This window comes from Serinus canaria, chromosome 14 (genome assembly GCF_022539315.1).
Source record: "Serinus canaria isolate serCan28SL12 chromosome 14, serCan2020, whole genome shotgun sequence".
Classification (NCBI taxonomy): Eukaryota; Metazoa; Chordata; class Aves; order Passeriformes; family Fringillidae; genus Serinus; species Serinus canaria.
In genome coordinates, this window is record NC_066328.1 from 13,617,099 (window position 1) to 13,637,266 (window position 20,168).

Genomic DNA, 20,168 nt, shown 5'->3' on the forward strand with positions numbered 1-20,168 from the left:
TCTGAGCGTCCGAGGGTTGGTGACCCCCGTGTGCCCTCATGTGCCAGGGCTGGGGACAGGGTCAGGGATTGTCACCCTGTGTCACCATGTGTCCCACGGCTGGGGGTGGGCTGTGTGGGGAGGTCACTGTGTTCGATGGGGGAAACAGGACAACTGCTGAGCTGGTCTGAACCAAACTGAGCTGAGCAAAGCCCAGCTGAGCTGAGCTGAGTTGAGCCATACTAGGCTGAGGTGAGCTGAGCCGTGCTGAGACCGGCTGAAGAGAGCTGAGCTGGGACAAGCAGAACCAAACAAAGCGGTGCCAAGCTAAGCTGAGCCGAGCTTATCTGTGCCAGGCTGAGCCAAGTCAGGTTGAAGTGACTCGGGCTGAAGGAAGCTGAGCTGAGCTGAGCTGAGCTGAACTGAGCTGAGCTGAGCTGGGCTGAGCAGAGCTGAGCTGAGCCAAGACACGCCAGGTTGTGCTGGGCAAGGCTGAGCCAAACCGAGCTGGGCCGATCCGATTCGAACCAAGCCGGGCTGAGCCGAGCCGGGCCGAGCGGAGCCGATGGGGGCCGATCCCGGCCCAGCTGTCAGCGCACCGCCCCTCCTCCGCAGCCGAGGCGGCCCCGCTGCACCGCCCCTCTTCTCTTTTCCCATTGGCCAACGCCGCCATCCGTTAGGGGCGGAGGCGCGTTCCCATTGGCGAGCGGGCACGTCAGTCCGCGCCGCGGCACCGCCCCCTTTTCCGCCTGGCTCCGCGGCGCTGGAAACTTTGCGGGCGGCGCAGTCGGGAGCGGCTCCCGCAGCGCCCGCACACCCGACCCCGCTCCGCACCGACCCCCGCGCCGCCCTTCACCGTCCCCCCCGGCCCGGCCCCCGCACGGCGCGGGCAGCGCCGCCCCTCCGCGCTCCGCCGCCGCCGCCTGGCCATGCGCGCCCGCTGAGCCGTAGCAGAGGCGGCCGCCCTGCTCTTCGCTCCCTCTTTTGATTTTTCCTGCCGTATTCCTTGGGGTTCTGTGTTGGTTTTTGCGTTCGCGTGACGCCCCCCGCGGGCGCGGGGCGGCGGCGATGGGCGCGGCGGCGGGCGGGCGCTCCGCGGGGCGCTGAGCGGGCGCGCAGCGGGCGCGGGCCGCGCCATGGCCGCCAAGGACAATCCCTGCAGGAAGTTCCAGGCTAACATCTTCAACAAGAGCAAGTGCCAGAACTGCTTCAAGCCCCGCGAGTCCCACCTGCTCAACGACGAGGATCTCAACCAGGTGGGACCTTATCCCAATACCCACTGTTTTGCCCCCAAAATCTCCCGCGGCGTCCCGGCCCTAGGGCGCTCTGGGTCTCCGTGCGGTGTCCGCTAGTACCTTGGATAGCCCGGGGTCCCACAGGTACCTTGGGAGCCCCCTGGGTAGGTTAGGGTTCTGTGGGTGTCCCGATGAATAATATAGGGTCTCATGGACGTCCAGGGGTCCCACGGATAGAACGGGGTGCCATGCGTGCTTGCTGTCCCCATGGTTCACGCAGGATCCCATGGGATCCCCAGGGGTCCCACGGGGTGCCTGCTGGACACTGATATTGTAGGGTCTTGTGGGTGCCTTTGGCATCCACAGGTACCATGGGATCAGGTCAGGGATGCTGTGGGGTCCCATGGATAGCACAGGTTATATACCTACAGGTATCCCTGTATTCCATGGGGTGTTGTGGAACTCCAAGGGTGCTTCCTGGTCCTGTAGGGTATCTAGGGACCCCATGGGGTGTTCGCTGATCCTACAGATAGCCCAGGGACCCACAGGTATCCATGGGTTCTGTGAGGTGCTCTGGAGCCCCACCGGTGCACTCTGGTGCCATAAAGTGTCCAGGAGTCCCATGGGGTGCCTGCTGACCCCATGGGTGGTGCATGGTCCTGTGGGGTGCCTGCTTACCCCACGGATAGCACAGGGACCCACATGTGTTTGCGGATCCCTTGGGGTGTCCAGGAGCCCCATGGTTGCTCTCTGGTGCCATAGGGTATCCAGTGATTCGAGCGGGTGCCTGATGGTCCCATGCGTGGCGTGTGGTCCCTTGGGTGCCTGCTGACCCCACAGACAGCACAGGGACTCACAGGTATTTGTGAAGCCCATGGGATGCCCAGGAGCTCTTTGGGTGCTCTCTGGTCCCATAGGGTGTCCAGAGATCCCATGGGATGCCTGCTGACCCCACAGATTCCCATGTGTCCCACGGAGCACCCACAGTGCCCGCTGGTCCCTGAGGCCATGGCTCATTCCAGTGCCACCTCCCCCCCGGGGCCATTTGGGGTCCGGCACCAGCCATTGGGGTGATCCCGTCCCATCCTGGGGTGCACGGCAGCAGGTGGGGGGTGTCCTGTGATCTCCATCAGGCGATCGAGAAAGTCCTGGGAAAAACTCGGTTGAAAACCAAACGTCCACTCCTGGACGTGCCGGACATGCCCCCCCTGCCCTACAGCCCCCTGCTCTCCCGGGGACATGGGAAGGGGACCCCAGCCCCTTTCCGGAGAGGGTTCAGCGCTGGGGAGCTGCCAGGGCTGGGCATTCCTCCTCTTCCTCCTCTTCCTCCTCTTCCTCCTCTTCCTCCTCTTCCTCCTCTTCCTCCTCTTCCTCCCAGGCCTCACGCAGGCCCAAGGCCGGCGCTCCCATGGCGGGTGGTGTTTGGGGCATGGGGGGCGTTTTTGGGGTGCGGGGGCCCCTCCGTGGTGTTGGGCTGAGGGGAGCAGGGCCGCCCTCCCTCCTCCCACACCTTTCTGGGCCAGGGCTGCCATCCCCGCTCCCGATCCTATTATGGCAATGAGATCAGACATATTGCTGCGCTCGCTGGGGGGGCGGCGGAGGGGGGGGGGGGCATCGTGAAATCTGAGGGCTAATATGGAAAAAATGTAACTGGAAAAAAATGCCGTGGTGTGTGCGGGAAAGGGGCGGGCGGCGCGGAGAGTCGCGGCCGTGCCCAGACAAAGGAGCCGTCCCGGAGGGGGCTCGGGAAGAGCCCCCCGCTCCCGGCCGGCCCCTTCCCGCTGCCCGGGGATTGCGCTGCCTCCTGATGCAAAGCTTATTTACTTTTGTTGGGGGGCTCAGAGCATCGCACACAGCCCGCTGTCGTGCCTGCCTGCCCTGCCACGGCGGCCACCCACCTCTCTAGGGACCCAGGGACGCGTTTCGGGCAGCCCCTCTTTGGCTTTGTTCCCGTCGGGGTGGTGGGTGGCCCTGGGGGGCTGCCCCCGCGTCCGGTTCCCATGGGGTCGGGGTCAGCGCCGTGGCCGGATCCAGGCCGCGCGCGGGGGGCTCCGGTTGGGAAAACGGCGCAATCCTGCTCGGCTTCTCCCTTGCAGCTGGGGTGAAGTAATCCCGCTTCCCAGATAAGATGGTGGCTGTGGTAGTGTGTGATGCACGCACGCACCTCCCGCACTGCCCGCAGCTCCCTGTGCCCAGCAGCCCCCCGACCGCGGCCACCCCGGCGCTTCCCCGCCTCCCCTCCCAGTTTGTGCCCCGTTTCGCAGCCTGGCTGGATGTGGGGGTGTGCTCCCTCCGAAGCACACCCAGGAATAACGGTTCATTTAACAGCTCTGGATGTTTCTGCCTTTTTCACTCAAACGTTTTAAGGTTGGGTTGGGTTGGGGGGTCCCACTCTGCAGCGTGGGGGCTCAGTGCCCAGCACGTCCTGCTCGCCCCGTGGACAGGGACAGTGTTGGTGATTACCTAGAGTCAGGCTAGAAAAGTCTTTTGGAGTCATCTGACCTTTGTACTTGGCTTGGAGGAAAGGTGAAGGTACTTCACACTTACGCACTCGTGTCCCTTTTGGGTTTTTATTAGATAAAAATACCTGCGTGCGTGTCAGGAGCTGCCCCCGCTGCTTCCCGGGATGCTGCAGGGCACTGGAGCCGCTCGGGGCAGAGACCCAGAGTGTGTTTGCAAAGAGTCAGAAATATTTAGTGGTAGTAGTGGATTTCCGTCGTACTCGGGAACCGGCTTAGGAATTGGGCTGGGAGGGGGGAAATCCAGCCCCAAACATCAGGATTAATGAGCTGGAGCTCTCTAATAATAATCAGACTTAGCACTTCGAACTTCAAAGGGCTGTGCGGACGCTAAGTCCCTAATCCTGGGAGCGCTGCATTCACGAGTTGTTTTTGTGCGTGGCTGTGCTGCCGGACGGGACTCGGTGTGATTTGGGACAGTTACTTGTGGTCCCACCACCTGTTGGAGACATGACTGTCCCCTCCCAGGGCTGCAGGTGGGAGGTGATGTGCCCTTGCCCCCCACAGTCTGTGTTTGACCTTCTGGAGTGCCCACACAGCATGGGAAAAACTGGGTCAGTCAGCGCAGCTGTTCTCCCTTTAGGAAAATCTGTTGCTGTGGGTAGTGGGCTGTCAGATAGATCCCTTGATTCTGTGTGGTGGCAGGATCTGGCTGCTGGCAGACATGGTGCTGTTGGTGGCTGTGTCCTGGCTGTGCCACCCACCTCTTGCCAGCTTGTTTTATGCTGCTCCTTTCCCATCCAGGGAGAAATTCCCTTTTTGTGGGAATTTCCACTTTCCTGGCAAGACATGCCCATGCTGGCACGGCACGGTCCCTCTGTAACCACCTGCAAACCTCATATGGAGCTCGACTTTTCCAGAACCTGCTCTGGGAGAATGGATGGTTCTCAGGGTCCTCCTCCTCTCTCCCAAGAGAAAGCCAGCCTGTCCAATGGGACTCTTTTCCCAAGCAGCCTTTTCTCATGGGGGTGTCCCTGCTCTCCACGCTGGGTATTCCAGGCCAATCCATGTCTGCACACACATGCCCTTGGTCTGTGAGATGAAGCTCCCAACAACATGGGACAGGCTGGGAATTAACCTAAAAATTTTGCCTGGCCTGAATTGGAAGAAGAGCAGAGTGTAAAACAGTTGCTTTTAATTTTCTCCATGCATTTGCTTTCTCAGGGAGTGGGGACTGGCACAGATAGAGGAATTTGAGGACGTCTTTCCAGCTACCAGTGTCTTTTTTTTCCCCTCTTTTTTTCTTTTTATTAGACATCATGGCATAGATGCCCAGAGGACCACCCAGTTAGAAAATAAAGCTCACAGACTTTTCCCACTGCCTCTTCCTGTGACACCCCTGCCCAGTGACAGGGCGTGGTTATTTCCATCTCTTCTCCATTGGACATTATCACTTTCCTACTGTTCTGGATGCTGAGCAGCTGGTGGCCAGCAGCCTTGAGGCTGAAGCGTGTCAGCGTTGGGTCACAGGCTTGGCTTTGCTCTGGGACATTGCATCCACGGGGCTGGGATGCCCTGTGCTGCAGGGGTCTTGTCCTGGCCCCTTGCATTGTCCAAAGGGTGACAGGGTGAGGGATCGTGTCCCGGCCACACTTTCCCCTCCAGCTCTACTCCTTTCTGGGAGGAAAAGCCCCCATTTTCCTGGAAAGCAGCCCCCGCGCTTGCATTCCCTGCTCCCCGCTGCTTGTATCATGCTGCAAAAATCCGCCTCTACTTGACTGATTATTAGGGCTGAACAGGGGGAGATTTCTCTGCAAATGTCAAATTTGCCTCTGTCAGTGGCTGTGGAGGTCAGGGACTTGGAGGGCACAGCCAAGGGGCCTTGGGGGGGAGGCTCATGGTGGCTCTGCTCTATGGGCAGTATCCCATCCTTGGGCAGTGATGTGCAGGCAGGGAGGGCAGCAGGCACTCGGAAGCTGTGTTGGATGCTGGCGTTGATTTGGGGTGTACCTGAACCTCTGCCTGGCCCAAGGGAAGGGACATGGCGGCGCCTTTGGGTGCTGGAGTACCGTCCCCTTTGCTCACCCTCGCTGCTGGGCTTTTGCATGGCGCCGCACCTTATCTGCGCCAGCACCTGACAAAGTGATAAATCCACTCTCCAGCACTGTGGAGAGATGTTGTGGCTTCTCCCAGGCGCTGAGGCAGGCCAGTGGTGGGAAGTGGTTAGATATGCCTGCTCGCTGCCAGGCACACCAGCTTCGGGGCTGCTCGAGAAGGAGCTGGAATTGCAAAGTCCATTCTGTCCCGCTTCGTTTTGTTGCTGTTTGACCAATTCCCTGTGTGTGCCGCAGCCGGGCTCGGCCAGTGCTTGCTCTGACTGCCCCAGGCGATGGCAGCGCTCGGACCCAAGCACAGCCCTGGGACCAGGAGTGTTTGCAGAAGGGGGCCGGCTGTTTGCACGAAGGGTGAATTCAACCTTTCCTCTTCCTGTTCCTCTGGTCGGTCGTTCACTCCCACTGCCCACACAGCAAACTTCAGGCAGCTCTGTCCTTTGGGATTTACCGACACCTGGGTCAGTGCTGATGTTGTGCCAGGAGGGCTGTGCCGTGCACAATGCCCACCAGCTGGCTTGTGGCAGTGGCACTTGGTGCTCCTTGTGCCCCAAGTCCAGTCTGTCCAGCCTGGTTTGTCCTTGTGCTGCATGTGGAGATGTGTTAGTGGTGAAATCCTGGCCTGGGATTTGCAGCTCTGGCAGTGGCCGACTCATGCCTGCCTTGTGCAAATATGTTTTGGCCGAAGAGCTGGATATGGATGGAGAGGGGACTCTCCCCATCATCCAGGGTGACCTCCAGGAGCTGCCCAGGTCTCGTCCTGGAAAAAGCACTGTCTGGGCTGAACCCAGGGGCGGTGAACAGCCACTTGGATGAGGAGCTGGGGGATGGGAGAATGTTTTTGCTTCAGGAATGGTTGTGGATGCTCAGAGGCAGCGCTGCAGCCTCCGCGCTGGGGTTTGGCGTCACCAGGTGACAGACACCAGAGGGGAAATGTTGTAGAGGCAGGAAAACAGGGATGTAAGCAGCTTAACTACTGAGGCTGGGCTTCGTCCTGGCCCTGGGGATTGCTGCTGGAGCGTGGATTTGCACAGCAGTGTTTGCAGAGCCTGCCGACAGCCGCGGTCATGGGTCTCCGGTGGGTCTCCATCTGCCATCCCCCTGGGAGCACACAGAATATCAAGTGATGTCTGTCTCAGTTCCTAGAAGCCATGCTGTGGGCAGGAATGCCTGCTTGGGTATTGCATCCCATTCCCTCCCTGAACACCATGTCACCTTCCCCATTCCTGACGAGTGACAGCTGCTCCGACTCATCCATCAGCGATGTTCTCTTGGCTCCAAGGTGTGCAAAACTGAGAGCAGAGAGGAGCTGGAACGGCCCAGATTCCCTATTTTGAGGTTGCAACCACAGTATTTGTGGTGACTTTCTCCTTGAACTGTGCCAGAAACGGGTCCCTGCCTCTGGGGAGCTCTGAGTGGATCAGGAGACAGCACACAAGCAACGATGGCCTTACTGTCCCCCTTCTCTGGGTCTGGATGAGAGCTGTCACCCCGTTGTGCTCCCCTGGGTGTGGGAAGCAGCAGGCGCTGCTGTTAGAGAGGTTCCTTTGGTGAATATTGGGGCTGACCCATAAAGGTGATGGAACAAGTTTCACCTTGGATCCACCCACAGCCTGGGTCAGGTTGGGTACATGATTCTTTTGTGGGGCTGCTGGAAGCCCTGGCATCACTTCCCTGGTGCGCAGGGCTCCCTGCTCCCAGTGCTGGAGGCAGAGCCTAAAGCTCAGATGCAACAATCCATTTTTCTTCCCCTTCCCGCTCAGTTGCCAAGCCTGAACAAAACAAGCCCTGCCTCCACCCGAGACAGGCTGATTACGTCTGCCGGCAGCCTAAACAGATTATCCCTCCCGCCACGCGCTCCGAGCCAGGAGTCTCTCCCGGCAATGCATTCGGACTTCCCTCCGAACATGTGGGGTGGGTGGGCACTGCCTGTGGGGGCATCCCAGCCCACCCAGGTGTCCAGCACCCCAGCGGGGATGTGGCCATGGGGTTTAGTCTGAACCCTAAGAGGGGATGTGGGTCTTGGTACAACTCTCCTGTTCCACCTTGTGCAGTGAACTCCTGCAGCACTGTGGGGCTGGCACCATGAGGCTCTGCTGGGTCCTGCATGCCTGGCTGCTTTGTGTGGGGAGGGAAGAGCTGAAGGTACCACCAAAAACACAGGAGGTGTGAAAGCCTGTTCAACAGGCAGCTGGTTGGTGTCACAGCCTACCTCCAGCCCTGTGACTTGGTGCTCCATGGGCTGCCACGCTCCTGTGACCCATCCTGCCCTCTGGAAGCGGGTGCCCTGTGGCCCTGGGGGTGTGCAGGGGTTCCTGTATCAGCCTGGGCTTTGGGAAGTGATGAGTGGCTCTGCACATCCTTCAAGCCCAGTTCCCCATCTGCTGGGAATTGTGTTCCCAGTGCCGGTGGAGCTGGTTGGGGTGGTTTGTCCATGCCTGGGCAGCATCAGCACAGCAGCCTGACAGCTTTGTGTAAACCCAGCTGGGGCCGCTTCCTTCTCCGCTTCCTCCCACCCGCTGTGCTGCCAGCGCTGAGCTGGAGGCAGCATCCTCCCCCTGGATGCACTGTAGGTCCATGGGCTGAGGGGATGGAAGCAATGGCTGGAACAGCGACATGAGTGCCAGGTGAGATGCTGGTGTGCCTCACAGCCCAGCTCCGCTGTCGGATCAAAGGTGGGATCCGATACCTGGACACTCCCAGAGGTGTGACAGGAAGCGGAGTGGTGACGTGAGGGTGTTTCTGCCTGAGTCAGCCTCCAGCAGTCCCAGGGATGGAACTGGGCACCGTGGGGCTGCAAACCGGCCGCACCTCTCACATGATGGTGGGGTGAGTGTCACCCCACCCCAGCTCCATCAGCAGCTGTCTCCACTCTGCTTTCCCACAGCATTTTGTGGCTCACCCTCTGGCCAGGTACCTTCTGGATAAAAGCTCTGCCTGAGCACCCTGTGTGGCTGCTACCTGTGGAGAAACTACTTGGAGCTGCCCTTTGGATATCACCTGAGCTGCCAGGAGGCAAGCAGGACCCTGTGTGGTCAAAGGCATCCTGGGAACCCTGGGGTTGTTTCTAACACCATCCCTAAATGTGAAGTTGGACAAATCTCCTTGGAAGAGGGAATTTTTACTCGGAGGTCTTGTTCAGTGCTGGTTGTTGCATTTTCTTCCTCTTGAGGAGCTTTCCAGAGGAAGCCAAGCCAGTGGAAAGGACGTGTGATTCCAGCTCTATCCTGGTGCTCCAGCACCCTCCGGGACCTGCCTCCCACATCAGGTTTATTTTAAACCTTGCTTCAGCAGGGCCATTCCAATGCAGGTGTGATGAGTTTATTTCAGACACTTTGTGTGCTAATTCATATCCCTTTCATTTAGGCTTGTATCTCTCTGTGCATTTGCTTGGTTTTAGCAGGAGCTTGTTTTGGTTTGGCTTTAAAAAGCGCTGCTTCGTGTTCATTTGTTGATGGGTGGAACCAAGCTGCCCACGCTGCCTGGCTCTAATTCATACCTTTCAGCTATTTTGGTTTCAATATCTGGAATTGGATGCTTCTGCCAAAATAAGTGTAGCCCACTGGTGGTTTTTTATGACGCTGGTACAGAAATGACCGTGCTCTGTGTTAAGGGTGTGTATTTCAGGTGCTCGGTGATTATTTACAGACAGTTTGAGCTAAAATTGGAATGGCTGAAGGCAAAATAATGTCTGCTGGGGGGTGTGAGCCAGGCTAAGGTAGGGCAGGACTTCATGCCTGTAATACTGGGTTAAGGCTGCTTGCTGCTGGCCCTGGTGATGATGTCCCCTTTTGGTTTCACAGTTGCTTTGTCCCTGGTGTGTCACTGGGACCTGCCGGCTGCTTGTCACACAGGCTGGATGCTCTGGGGTGTTGGGAGTGGCTGGGGTGGCTGCAGTGCTGTGGCTTTTGTCAGGGAGAGTTTTTGCTCATGGGGCTTTGCTGGGTTGAGTCCTTGGTCTTGGCTGGGAGCTGTGCTGGGGCATAGAGGGGAAAACTGGGGGGATGGAGGAGATCTGAGACCTGCCTGCAGCTCAGCTGTCCGGAGCATCACCAGGGTGCTGCCCTCGTGTAGTGGTGCCAAGTACTGGGGACATTACGTGCTGTTGTCACTGTCATCCTCTTGTTCCTGCATGGCCACTCCTAAGATTTTCCCAAGCCCCAGCTGCTTACCAGTGCTTATCCCAGCGCTTAACCCAGGTTCTCTCACAGGAGTTCAGGGACCCCATTTCTTGTCACAGTGACCCATTGAAGGGTCTCTGATGGGTCATCAGTAGTGATTTGCAATTTTGCTTCTTCCCTGTAAAGCACAAGAGACATTTGGGATGTCTGGCTCTTCCAAGGCCACACAGTTGGCCATAGCCACATCCCAGCATGGCGAGGAATGTTGAGATCCCCCACTCCGGAGCCCTCCCATGGCGTGGGCACGGATGCGTCACGGGCGGCTTTGGGTGGGGGCGCGGGGCGGGGTGTGCCGGGGGAGTGGCAGAGCCTGGCTCACCTGTGGGGCGCTGGCAGCGCGGGCGGCACCGAGTCGGGCACGGAGCTGGGCACGGAGCGGTGCCGAGCAGCTGGAGGTGGCATGGGGGCCGCGGGTGAGCAGGGCACCGGCATCCAGGTGAGCTGGGCAGGGTGACAGGGGGCTCCGGGCCCTTTGCCAAAGCCAGGGAGGGTGGTGGTGCACACAGGTCCCTTTCTGTGCCCACAGTGGGGTCGTGGGAACAGGTGTAGGGGTGCCCTGGGCCCCCATAACTCCCCCAAATTGGATCCCAATCCCAGCGCTTTGTTTTAATTGGTTTAAATCTCATTTAAAGGGGAAAGGAAGGAAGGTCTTCTCAAATCATGTTTTCCCAGCTGCTGGGAGAGCAACACCTCGAGCTGGTATGTCATATTGTGGAGGGGATAAGAGATTTTGTTATTTCTTTTCACTTTATAAACAGTAAAAGGTCTCCTCCGGCGTGTTTCCAGTTTGCTTACTCAGTGCTTCATGCATTTGACAGTTTCTGGTGCATAGGCAGTTTCTTCTATTGTTTGCAGGGATTTTTCCAGAGGGGAAACTTTTTTTTTAACATCACAAAACCACAGAAACTGGCAGGAGGAATCTAGGGGAGGTACTGAATTGGAAACAGTTTTTAAACTTTAAGGAACAGAAAAGAATGAAAGCAACAAGATTAACTGAATCAGTTAGAGAAGAGCTGGGAGTGTGTGTCCTTGTGACTTTTTGGCTGGGCCAGGATGGACGTGCGTGGATGTTCCATGGTGGAAAGCAGTGTTCCCAGACCCAGGGTCTCTTGGAGCTGGATCTGCTCTGGGTTTCCTCCCTCCTGGTGTCTCTTGGTATCTGTGGAGCCGCCTTGCTGGTGTGGTAATGTCTTGCCACTCTTGCAGCAGGATTTGGCCCGAGCCCTTGCCAGGTGTTGGCTCATCGTTTACAGCTTGACAAGGCAGCGGGAGCGGTGCCCGCAGGAGTTTGCGTGGGAGGACATGCCCGGTGCCCATCCCACCGCCTGCCGTGGCATGGTTCAGCTTCACCCTGGCCACTTCTGCAACCAAGCCATCAGTGGAAAGAGCCTGGATATTTTTTTTTTTCCACTGACATACGGCAGTGCTGCAAGGTTCTTTCCGAGTATTCTTTCCCTTTCTCTTCCCGGCTGGCTGAATGAGCTGTTTTCCCTCCTCCTGGCTCTGACCTTCCTGTGTGCTCACCGCTGGCCGCTGCTGGCGGGGGGGAGCGGGCTGGCAGGGGCTGCCCCTGCAGGGAAGCAGGAGTTGGATGTGCACAGCACGGGAAGCGGCTGGGAGCTGGAGAACTGCCAGCGCTGGGTAGTTTTTCCTCTCTTAATTAACGAACGGAAAACATCGAGCTCTCCTTTGGAGAGTGTTTTTGCTTTGGAGTAGAGGCACGCTGCCGATGGCGACGGGAAGAGCCGTGCTGGGGATGGGCTCTGCCGCTCGGCAGCACCCGGGAGCTTGGTGCTCCGGGCACGGTGCCATGCAGGAGCAGCTGTGTTTGGAGTTTGTGGCTGGGGTTTTGCTTCCTCCCGAGTCCTTGTCTCAGTCCCGTTGGCACACAGTGTGTGTCACACCACGGGTTGCCATCAGACACCACATTCCCTGCACTGGGAAGGCTGAGTTTGCCTGCGTGCAGGAGGCTGAGCTCACACAGCTGCCTTCGTGCTGGGGCTGCTGCAGTTTCCCGTGGTCCCTGACCATCGATTCCCTGTGGTGCTGATCCATGTTGAGCCGTTTTCCGCTGTGAGTGAGGGTTTCTCTGCTGTTTCTTTGCAGGCCAAACCCATTTATGGTGGCTGGCTTCTGCTGGCCCCGGAAGGAACGGACTTTGACAACCCAGTCCATCGCTCCAGGGTAAGTGAAGCTGAGACATCCCCTCCCCGTGACGTTGGTGGGGGTGGCAGGAGGAGCAGCAGCAAGGGCTGTCCCTGCCCATGGGGGTGGCTGTGACCCTGGGAGTGCTGAAGGCACCTCCATGCTCCCATTCTCTCGTGCAAACCAGGAAGCTGGGAGATGCTTCTGGCAGCAAGGCTGGAATGCCTTCTGTGGGATGCAAGGTCTCCTGTGCTGGGCAGCAGCCTGGGGCGCTGCAGGTGCGGGTCAAGCTCATTCTGTGCAATTTTATTGCTTGTTGCTTTTGCTTTTTGATGTTTTGATGCTGCTCTGGTTTGCCTGACACATGCCATGCTGCCAGGAAGCTGCTCAGGCCAGTGGGGTGTGGGCTGTGTGACTCTGAGTTGTGCTGTGACCATCAGAAAAGCCCCTAGTTTTCCTTTGGGGCTTGGGAAATAACTACTTGTTGGGAAACAACTACTTTATTTTCTGCAGCTCATCATGAGCATGCCCAGAGCTCTAGAGGGAGGCTGCATCCCATCCCCTAGTGTGGATATGGCGATGTCAGGCAGGTCCTGCAGCAAGGAAGGGGCTGAATGGTGGTTCCCATTTCCTATAACCCTCCAGAGCTCTGAAGCCAAGTGCTGGCAGCAGGGACCTGCAGACAGAGCAGGACACACTCAGCTTCTTCCCAAAGGGGTTTTCTCATGCCTGGCAGAAACAGCAGCATCCTGTGGGGTTGGAGCATCCCCTTCTTTCCTGTCCCAGGGGGTGTGAGGCTCAGGAGGATGTGGCCAGGCTGAGGTCCTTTCACCCCTGGCTTGTGACAAGGACTTCCAGCCTGTCCCCAAGCTTGTCTTGCAGGGAGCTTGCTGCTGAGGCTGCCAGGATGGGGCTGTCTTGTGCGTGGGAGGGATGGCAATGGTCCGTGAACCCTCTGTCATGCAGCCAAAATGTTCTGGGAGCTGTTTGTAATAAAAAAAATTGCTCCCAAATGAAGAAGAATTGGGTTCTGAGTTCAGCCTGGGGTATATGGGTCATTATTTGGAGTCACAGCTTGTCATAGGCTTGCTGGCCTGACATAAGGAGGACATGGGACTCAGGTCTCCCCAGAACCCAGGCTACCTGCTAAGTTGGGGCTTGTGGAGGTCCCCATGGTCCTCCGTAGTTCTGCTTGTCCCTGAGCACCCTGGACTTTGCCCGAAGTGCTGAGAAAAGTGAGATAAGAATTGCTGCACTGGGGCTATGAATCCCGAACTTTTTTATTTCAGCCTGCTCAACCAGTTTTTGCTCTTGGCTGAAAACAACCTGGCACGCATGAAAAAAAAAAAGGCAGTTTTCCAGCCAGATCAGTTCTCCAATCTGATTTGCTGTGCAGCTGCAGAGGCAGCAGTGCCAGCATGGTGCCAGGATTGCCTGGGCAGAGCCATGCCAGGAGTGCAGCCACAATCCAAACTGAGCTCATGTGCTGCTGGGGGACATCTGACATGACACCCCGTCACCCTCCAGCACTGAATGCTGGAGTAGATGGTGCAGGATGAGGCTGAGGGCTCAGAGCATTTAGTATGGGGATCCTTCTGGTGTCCCCAGTATTTGTGGCATGAACCTGAGTCATGAGAGGTTTAGTTTGGATATTAGGAAAAGGTTCTTCCCCCAGAGGGTGGTCAGGCTCTGAACAGGCTCCCCAGGGAATGGTCAAAGTCCCGAGGCTGCCAGAGCTCAAGGCAGTCAGCATTGGGCAATGTGGGCTCATGCACACAGATCTTTGGCAGAGCCCTGCCAGCTGATGTGCAGCTCCAGTGCTCCCAGCAAGGCCCAGGGGCTGGTGGGCACTGCCATGACCCACCTTGATGTCTTCTCTTGCAGAAATGGCAGCGTCGGTTCTTCATCCTCTACGAGCACGGGCTGCTGCGCTATGCCCTCGACGAGATGGTGAGTACTGCCTGGCTTTGTCCAGGCTCTGGGGATCAGCTGGGTTATCTGCTGCCCTTGGAGTGCTCTGCCAAGCTGGAGGAGAGTTGTGCTCGCTGGGTTTGACTCTGTGCCAGGCTGGGTTTGTGTGGGAGCTCAGTGGACACTCTGCAGAGGATGGGTGGGTGTTTTGGAGGCGTGCGAGTCCCTCCTGGCATGGGATTCAGAAGTTGCTGACAGATCCCACACTGACAGGAAGTGCTGGAGGGGGTCCCCAAGGTCGCTCCTCCTCCTTTTTGCCCAGTTTCCCGGTGCCAGCTGGGTTTTGGTTGTGGTGAATCACCTTGGCAGTGTCCGAGAAGGAGGCCCTGCCCAGCGATGCCCGTGGAAAGTAGGTCAGCTGGAACGCCTTCCCACTGCCTGCCCTCCCTGGAGCTGCAGCTTGTCACCAGCACTGTTCCCATCAATAAAAGGGGATCAGAGGAAGGCAAACCCATTCACTGTGAGCTGCAGAGTGGGGCTGAAGAGCCCAGTAGGTCAGTCCCAGGAGCACCCAGGACTGCTGATCCATCTTGCTGGCTACTGGAAGCCCACGGGAGGGTGCCCAAGGCTGAGCAGGCTGGCACAGTGGACACCCGTGGGCTGGGATCTGCCTGGGCAGGAGGCTCAGGAAGCCAGCTGGAGAGAGCACACCTGAGGGACAGGGACACATGGGGACCTGTGTCTGTGGCAGGGAGGCTCCCTGCGAGGTCAGTGTGCCTTGGTCCTCCTCCAGTACCTCCTGTGGAGGGCACCGTGGAATGAGGAGGCTCAGCAAGTGTGGCTCAGATTTCATGCTGGGTTTGTTTGTATTTTTACTTGGGGTTGGTCCAAGTGCCCTAAATAATTTAAATGTCTTTGGTAGGAGCAGTGGAGGCTTTAATACATTTTCAGTGTCAGCAACCTGGCTCTGCACTGGGCTGCTGTTTCCTGTCCTACATTGACAGGAGGGTGCTTTGTGTCTGGGTGGAGTAGGGAGATTCCCCAGTCTGAGGGTAGAGGTGCAGAAATGCTGGCAAACACAATCTGGAATATTCTTTTGCTGTTTTGCATCTTAAGGAGGTTGACCCGTCCCAGGTTCTGCCACATCTGGGCAGAAGCAGACAGGCAGTGCCCCAGCCCTGTGCCACAGGGGCCAGAGAGCACCCAGAGGACAGCAAGAGAATCCTGCAGTTCCCCAGGCACCTGCTGGGCTTTTTTCCCTTGAGAAGGGAGAGAGTGGAAAAATACAAACAAAAAGGGAAGGTACACATGTGCAGCATGGATGGTGTCCTGGGCTGTGTGACTGCACTGTGCTGGCTCCTGGACTCGCTGCCCCCTGGCCACTTGTGGTGTGATGGATCCCAGGAGGGTCTGATGCAACAGGAGACCTCCCAGGCAGTGGCAGGCTGGGATTGAATGGCTCTGCTTGAACCTTTCAGACATTAATTTTGTGGGTTTGGCAATTTCTGCTCTTATTAAAAGTGGAATTGGAAGAAGGAGTGAGCCTGAGAGGGGAGTCCTGGGCTGGTGCTGGTGGAGACATTCCTGTGCCTGGCCAGGGAGGTTCTGCTCCTGGCTCCCAGCAGGTTGGAGAGCAGTGGGCTGTGGAGGGCAGCTCAAAGCACAAGCCCAGGTTGAGGAGACCTTGGGGAGTCCCCAGGCACCAGCTGTCCTGCTTGTCCTGTTTTCTCCTGAGACCTGCCCAGGGATATCCCAGAGCTGATCCTGAGTCTGTGCTGCTTGGCCACCTTCTTTCTCTGTGTCAGTCATTCTGTCTGTCCTCGCTCTGCCATAGTTCCAGTCTGAAAACAAAATGAGTTCTGCATGATGGCTGTGATGGGGAGAATTTGCACAGGCTCTGGACCTTCATCCTCTCAGACTAGGCTGAGCTGCCAGATTCTCTCCCTGAGGTCTCCCTCTTTCAGGCTGGGTGCAGTTGGTGGCACCCAGATCCAGCCTGGCCACTGGGAATGCCCAGGAGATCCCACCCCCTTCCCCTCTGCCTGGACCATGCCAGCAGCTGTTCCCAGCTCTGCCGAGCCCTGACTAAGCTGAGCCTGCTCAGACGTGCAGAAATTCCTGCCTCCCAACTGTGGCTGGATGTGGAGGTTGTGTGATCACTTGGGGATCAAGTGGGAGCCTTCCCATCTTGAACATCCAGGATTGCACCCCAATGGTGGCTCGCTCCTTCTGTTTGATAAACCTTCGTGCTGGGACTGATGATGACAGGGCTGATGCTTCTCTGCAGCAGCTGGAGGATGACAAAGCCACTCTTACTGAGGGAAAGCAGGAAAGAACAGGCTTGGGGTTCAGCTGCTGTGTTGTGAGTGTCCAAGGACAAGTTTCAATTCTCCTGGTTGAACAGCTTGTGGTCTCCAGTGAAACCACTGCTGTGGGAGAGCAGTCTGGCACTGCGGTGCTGAGGCGGTCTGGGAGGTTTTGGTTGGGATTTGGGAGCTGCCACAAGAACAGTGCAGGGCTCAGGGGCCAGAGCCAGCGAGTGGCAAGTGCAGAGCTTTAGCCTGCCTTTGTTTTGATTGCTGTGATCTATAATTAGCGGCCGAGCTCTCTATAAATAGAGCCTCCCTGCGTGGGAATGGAAAGGCAGGAGGGCTTTGTGGGGATGGAGAGCGCTGCCATGTCCCTCCCTGGGCCTGCAGGTGGGCCCGTGGCCTCAAGCTCTGCTGGGGATGGATCCAGCCCCGTGGCTGGGGCAAGTCAGAGGAGTGGGTCTGGACCTCCAGGCCAGCTTCCTAATGAATCACTGCATGTCCAAGCCAGGCCTTGTCTCTGTGCCTCAGTCTACCCCGTGCTGCTTCTCTTGAGCTGGGATTTAAACTAGGTTGGCATTTTGCACCCTCCCTGGGGGTATTCTCATGTCACATCAGGCTTCCTTTTGGTAGCTGAGACTATTAATTTAGAGGCTTTTTGCTTTGTGCATATGCTGGTTTGAAAACAGGACAAAATTCAGGCTTCTCTGGGAGCATCTCAAACTCGCTGGTGCTGTGGATGAGAGGCAAGGTGAGAGCATCCTGTGGATGGGCTCTTTTAGTTTCCCTGCAGGGATTCAGGAGAAGCATCTCTGTGCATGACATACCCACTTTGCAACGAGCTGACCTCAGTCTGTGTCTGGCACTTCCCAGCTTGATGAAATGTGTGAGCCCTATCTCTACTCTTCCTGTTGCTTGCTGAAGTCAAATTGCTTTGTGAAATTGGGAAGGGATCTAGAAGGATGCTTGAATTAGTAGTCAGCCACCTCAGTACCAGAGTTTGCTGTGGTTAGATGGTTGTGTCCTCCATGGTGGTGTTGCAGACCCTTTCTGAGCTCACAGCAGGGTGGTCCTGCTCCTAAATCAGGAACTCAGATGGATCATAATGTCATTAACCTCAGTACAGTGGAGCAGACATCCCTGCTCCAGCCTGTGATGGCAGCGAGGGAGGTCAGGAGGGAGCTGATGGGACTGGGGTGAGATGGAGAGCGAGGCCAGCCTGGCATCTGGGAATGGTTAGGGAGCAGTGGGACCCCTGGGCTGGGTGTATAAATAGGAGAAGAGAGGCCAGCTCAGAGGTGGGAGGTCTGGCACGACACAGCAGGGCTGTGGGGTCACATCTGGAGACCTGCTTGGCCCCAGGCCCCATTCCTGGCCACAGAAACCTAAGGAACTGATAAATGGGTAAAAAAGGAGAATGGTGCAAGCACTGGTGGCAGCTGGAGGGAGATCAGAGGAAGGGATGCATGCTTACTGATGCTGTGATCCATAGACCTGTGTGATTATTGTTTCCTAATTCACCCCCCTCCAAACACCTCTTTATTTGGAGGAAAGGGGCATTTTAAAATGTCACTGTCAGCAGAGCTGTGCTGTGTTGATTTTCATTGCAGTTACCTCCTTTGTCATCTGTATTGTTTTAAGAAGCTGAGAGCCTGTGTGTGTGTTTCCCCCCTCCTTTTTAGATCAAAGCAGTTTACTTCAGTTTTGGCACAGAATTGAAATTCATTGGCAGGGATTAAAAACGAGCTTAAACATCCTGGCCTCTCTGTCCTTACTTTTTCCACACATTTTGCCATTTAAGTGTTTCCAAGCTCTCCTTGTCCCCTCTTCTGTGGGAGCACCAGGCTTTACAAATCCCATTCCCCTCATCCACGGTGGTTTCCCCCCATGGACACAATTTTGCCAGTGCCTCTGTTTGCCAGATCAAGACTTTCAGTTTCTGTTTAGCATAAAAAGCTTTTGGCTTGAATCAAAGCATGTTTGAAATTTAAAGTAAGCAGAGACAGAAAGGCTGGGTGGGAGTGACTGTGTGAGGCTCAGACAGTGACAGGGACGCCCCCATCCCAGTTTTTTTTCCAAGACTGGATGTAGTCAAGTCTGATCTGTGAGGTTTTATGTGGGATATTTGGTGTGTATCTCATAGATGATGCAGTAGAAATAAGGAAATGATGGGAAAATTGGGAAGCAGAGATCCTTTCTCCTTCAGGGGAGTTGGGCAGGAAAGGGACACCAGGGAGAGGGGACACAGTACATGCTTGTGACTGCTCTAGGGGAGCTGCAGAGACAGCACAAGTGCTGGTGACTCTGAGCTCAGAGCTCAGAGATCTTTGAGGAATTTGTGTTTAATTTTCAATACTGATTTGGGGGGAAAAAAGTCCATGAACCTACAGGGAGCCCTGGGAACTCATTCCCCAGGGCATTGCTGAAGTCAGGACCAAGCAGCCTTGAAGAGGGTGAGAGGAGGATGCACAAATCTTCATTTGTGTTTTTATATTAATTTCTGTCTTGATGCTGATGTGAGTGTCATTACTGGGGTTGGGTGTGAGGATCCCATAACAGTGACTCTGGAGTGTTCACATCTTCCCCTTTCTCTCTGCTCCAAGTGTCTGGCCCCAGTTGGTGTGGGAGGTGGTTCCTGCTGTCAGGACACCCCAGGCTCCTCCAGGAATGGTTCCCTACATTTGCTGAACCCTCTTCTGGTTTATGTCTTTTAGTTTGGGAAGGTAAAACTGCTGAGCTGCAGAAGGAGAATTTGGGAGGGGGCTGAGGGAACAGGAAGCTCCCCTCCAGGGATACCTCCATCATGAGTCCTGGCAGCTGACAATGGCCAGGGACCATCATCGGGCCCCAAAAGTGCCTGGGTTTATTGTGAGCTTTGGAGAACACTGTTGTCCACATCCAAGCCCCCCAAGAAGGACATTTTGTGGCTGCAGGACCCTCTTGGGGGGAGGCCTTGGTGTGAAACAATCCGTGGTGGGAGGTTTGGGAGTTAACAGGCAGAAAGAGGATGAAAATGGAGTTGAAAGCTGGCTGCAGCCAGCGACCTCCTAACACAAGCTGCTTTGATGACCTGGCCCAGGTGCTTCCTTCCTGGAAACAACACAGCCCCTATTGTCTTCTGCAGGGCGAGCCACAAAGCTGGAATTGCTCTTAGGCTGAGCAGCAAGGACAGGTTCAAGTGGCTCCATCCTTCTGCTTTTCCCCCACTCCTCATCCCTCGGGACCTAGCAAAGACTTTTCTGTAGAAGATGTGTGCCAGAGCAGCGAGGGAAGTGAGCTGGAGTTTAGATTGCATTTATCTTGTTCTTGGGGGTCAGAGTGAAACAGGCACTTGCAGCAGCTGGAGTTCCTTTATGACTCCTGGACCTGTGGCTTCCAGTCTTGCTGCGGGCTCTTGGTGAAGGAAAAATTGTATCTGCTGGAAAAGGTTAATGTGGAAATCAAGCTCTGATGGCATTTAGGAGGGAAGATGTCAGGGCTGGCAGCAAAATGACACAGCTAAGGCTGAGCAGTTACCCTTGCATGGGCCCCGAGGTCTCCCTGGGCAGCAGAGGAAGGGGCAGAGGTAGGTGCCTGATCCCAGCTCTTTCCAAGCCAGGGCAGTGCTGGGATCCCAAGCATCCCCCAGTCCCTGAGTGGCCGTGCCGGTGCACACGTGAATGACCAAACCACCCAAAGAACCAACAAAACCAGAATTTTTTCACCCTGCTGTTGCTTGGTGCTAGGGAGAGGAAGTGAAACGAGGTGCCTGCAGAGCAACCCTGAGCCCACCAGCTGCAGCCATGTGGTGGGGATGGGGTTGGGTTTAATTCTTTCCACTGTATCAGGTTGGTGAAGA

General features: G+C 56.5%; 1 protein-coding gene across 7 annotated transcripts in view; it reads left to right on the forward strand.

The window, feature by feature from the left end:
* Nucleotides 1-859: 859 nt before the first annotated feature.
* The window catches only part of MPRIP (myosin phosphatase Rho interacting protein), a 73,311-nt gene continuing 54,002 nt past the window's right edge, over nt 860-20,168 (forward strand). For 2 of the 7 annotated variants that reach the window (XM_050980317.1, XM_050980318.1), the window contains exons 1-3: nt 860-1,235; nt 12,072-12,149; nt 13,995-14,060. In XM_050980317.1, coding sequence (XP_050836274.1) covers nt 1,116-1,235; nt 12,072-12,149; nt 13,995-14,060 — 264 coding nt within the window. In that variant the 5' untranslated portion in view covers nt 860-1,115. Of the gene's footprint in view, nt 1,236-10,268; nt 10,402-12,071; nt 12,150-13,994; nt 14,061-20,168 lie in introns of those variants that run through there. The other 5 variants (XM_050980319.1, XM_050980320.1, XM_050980322.1 and 2 more) reach the window with 4 other exon arrangements.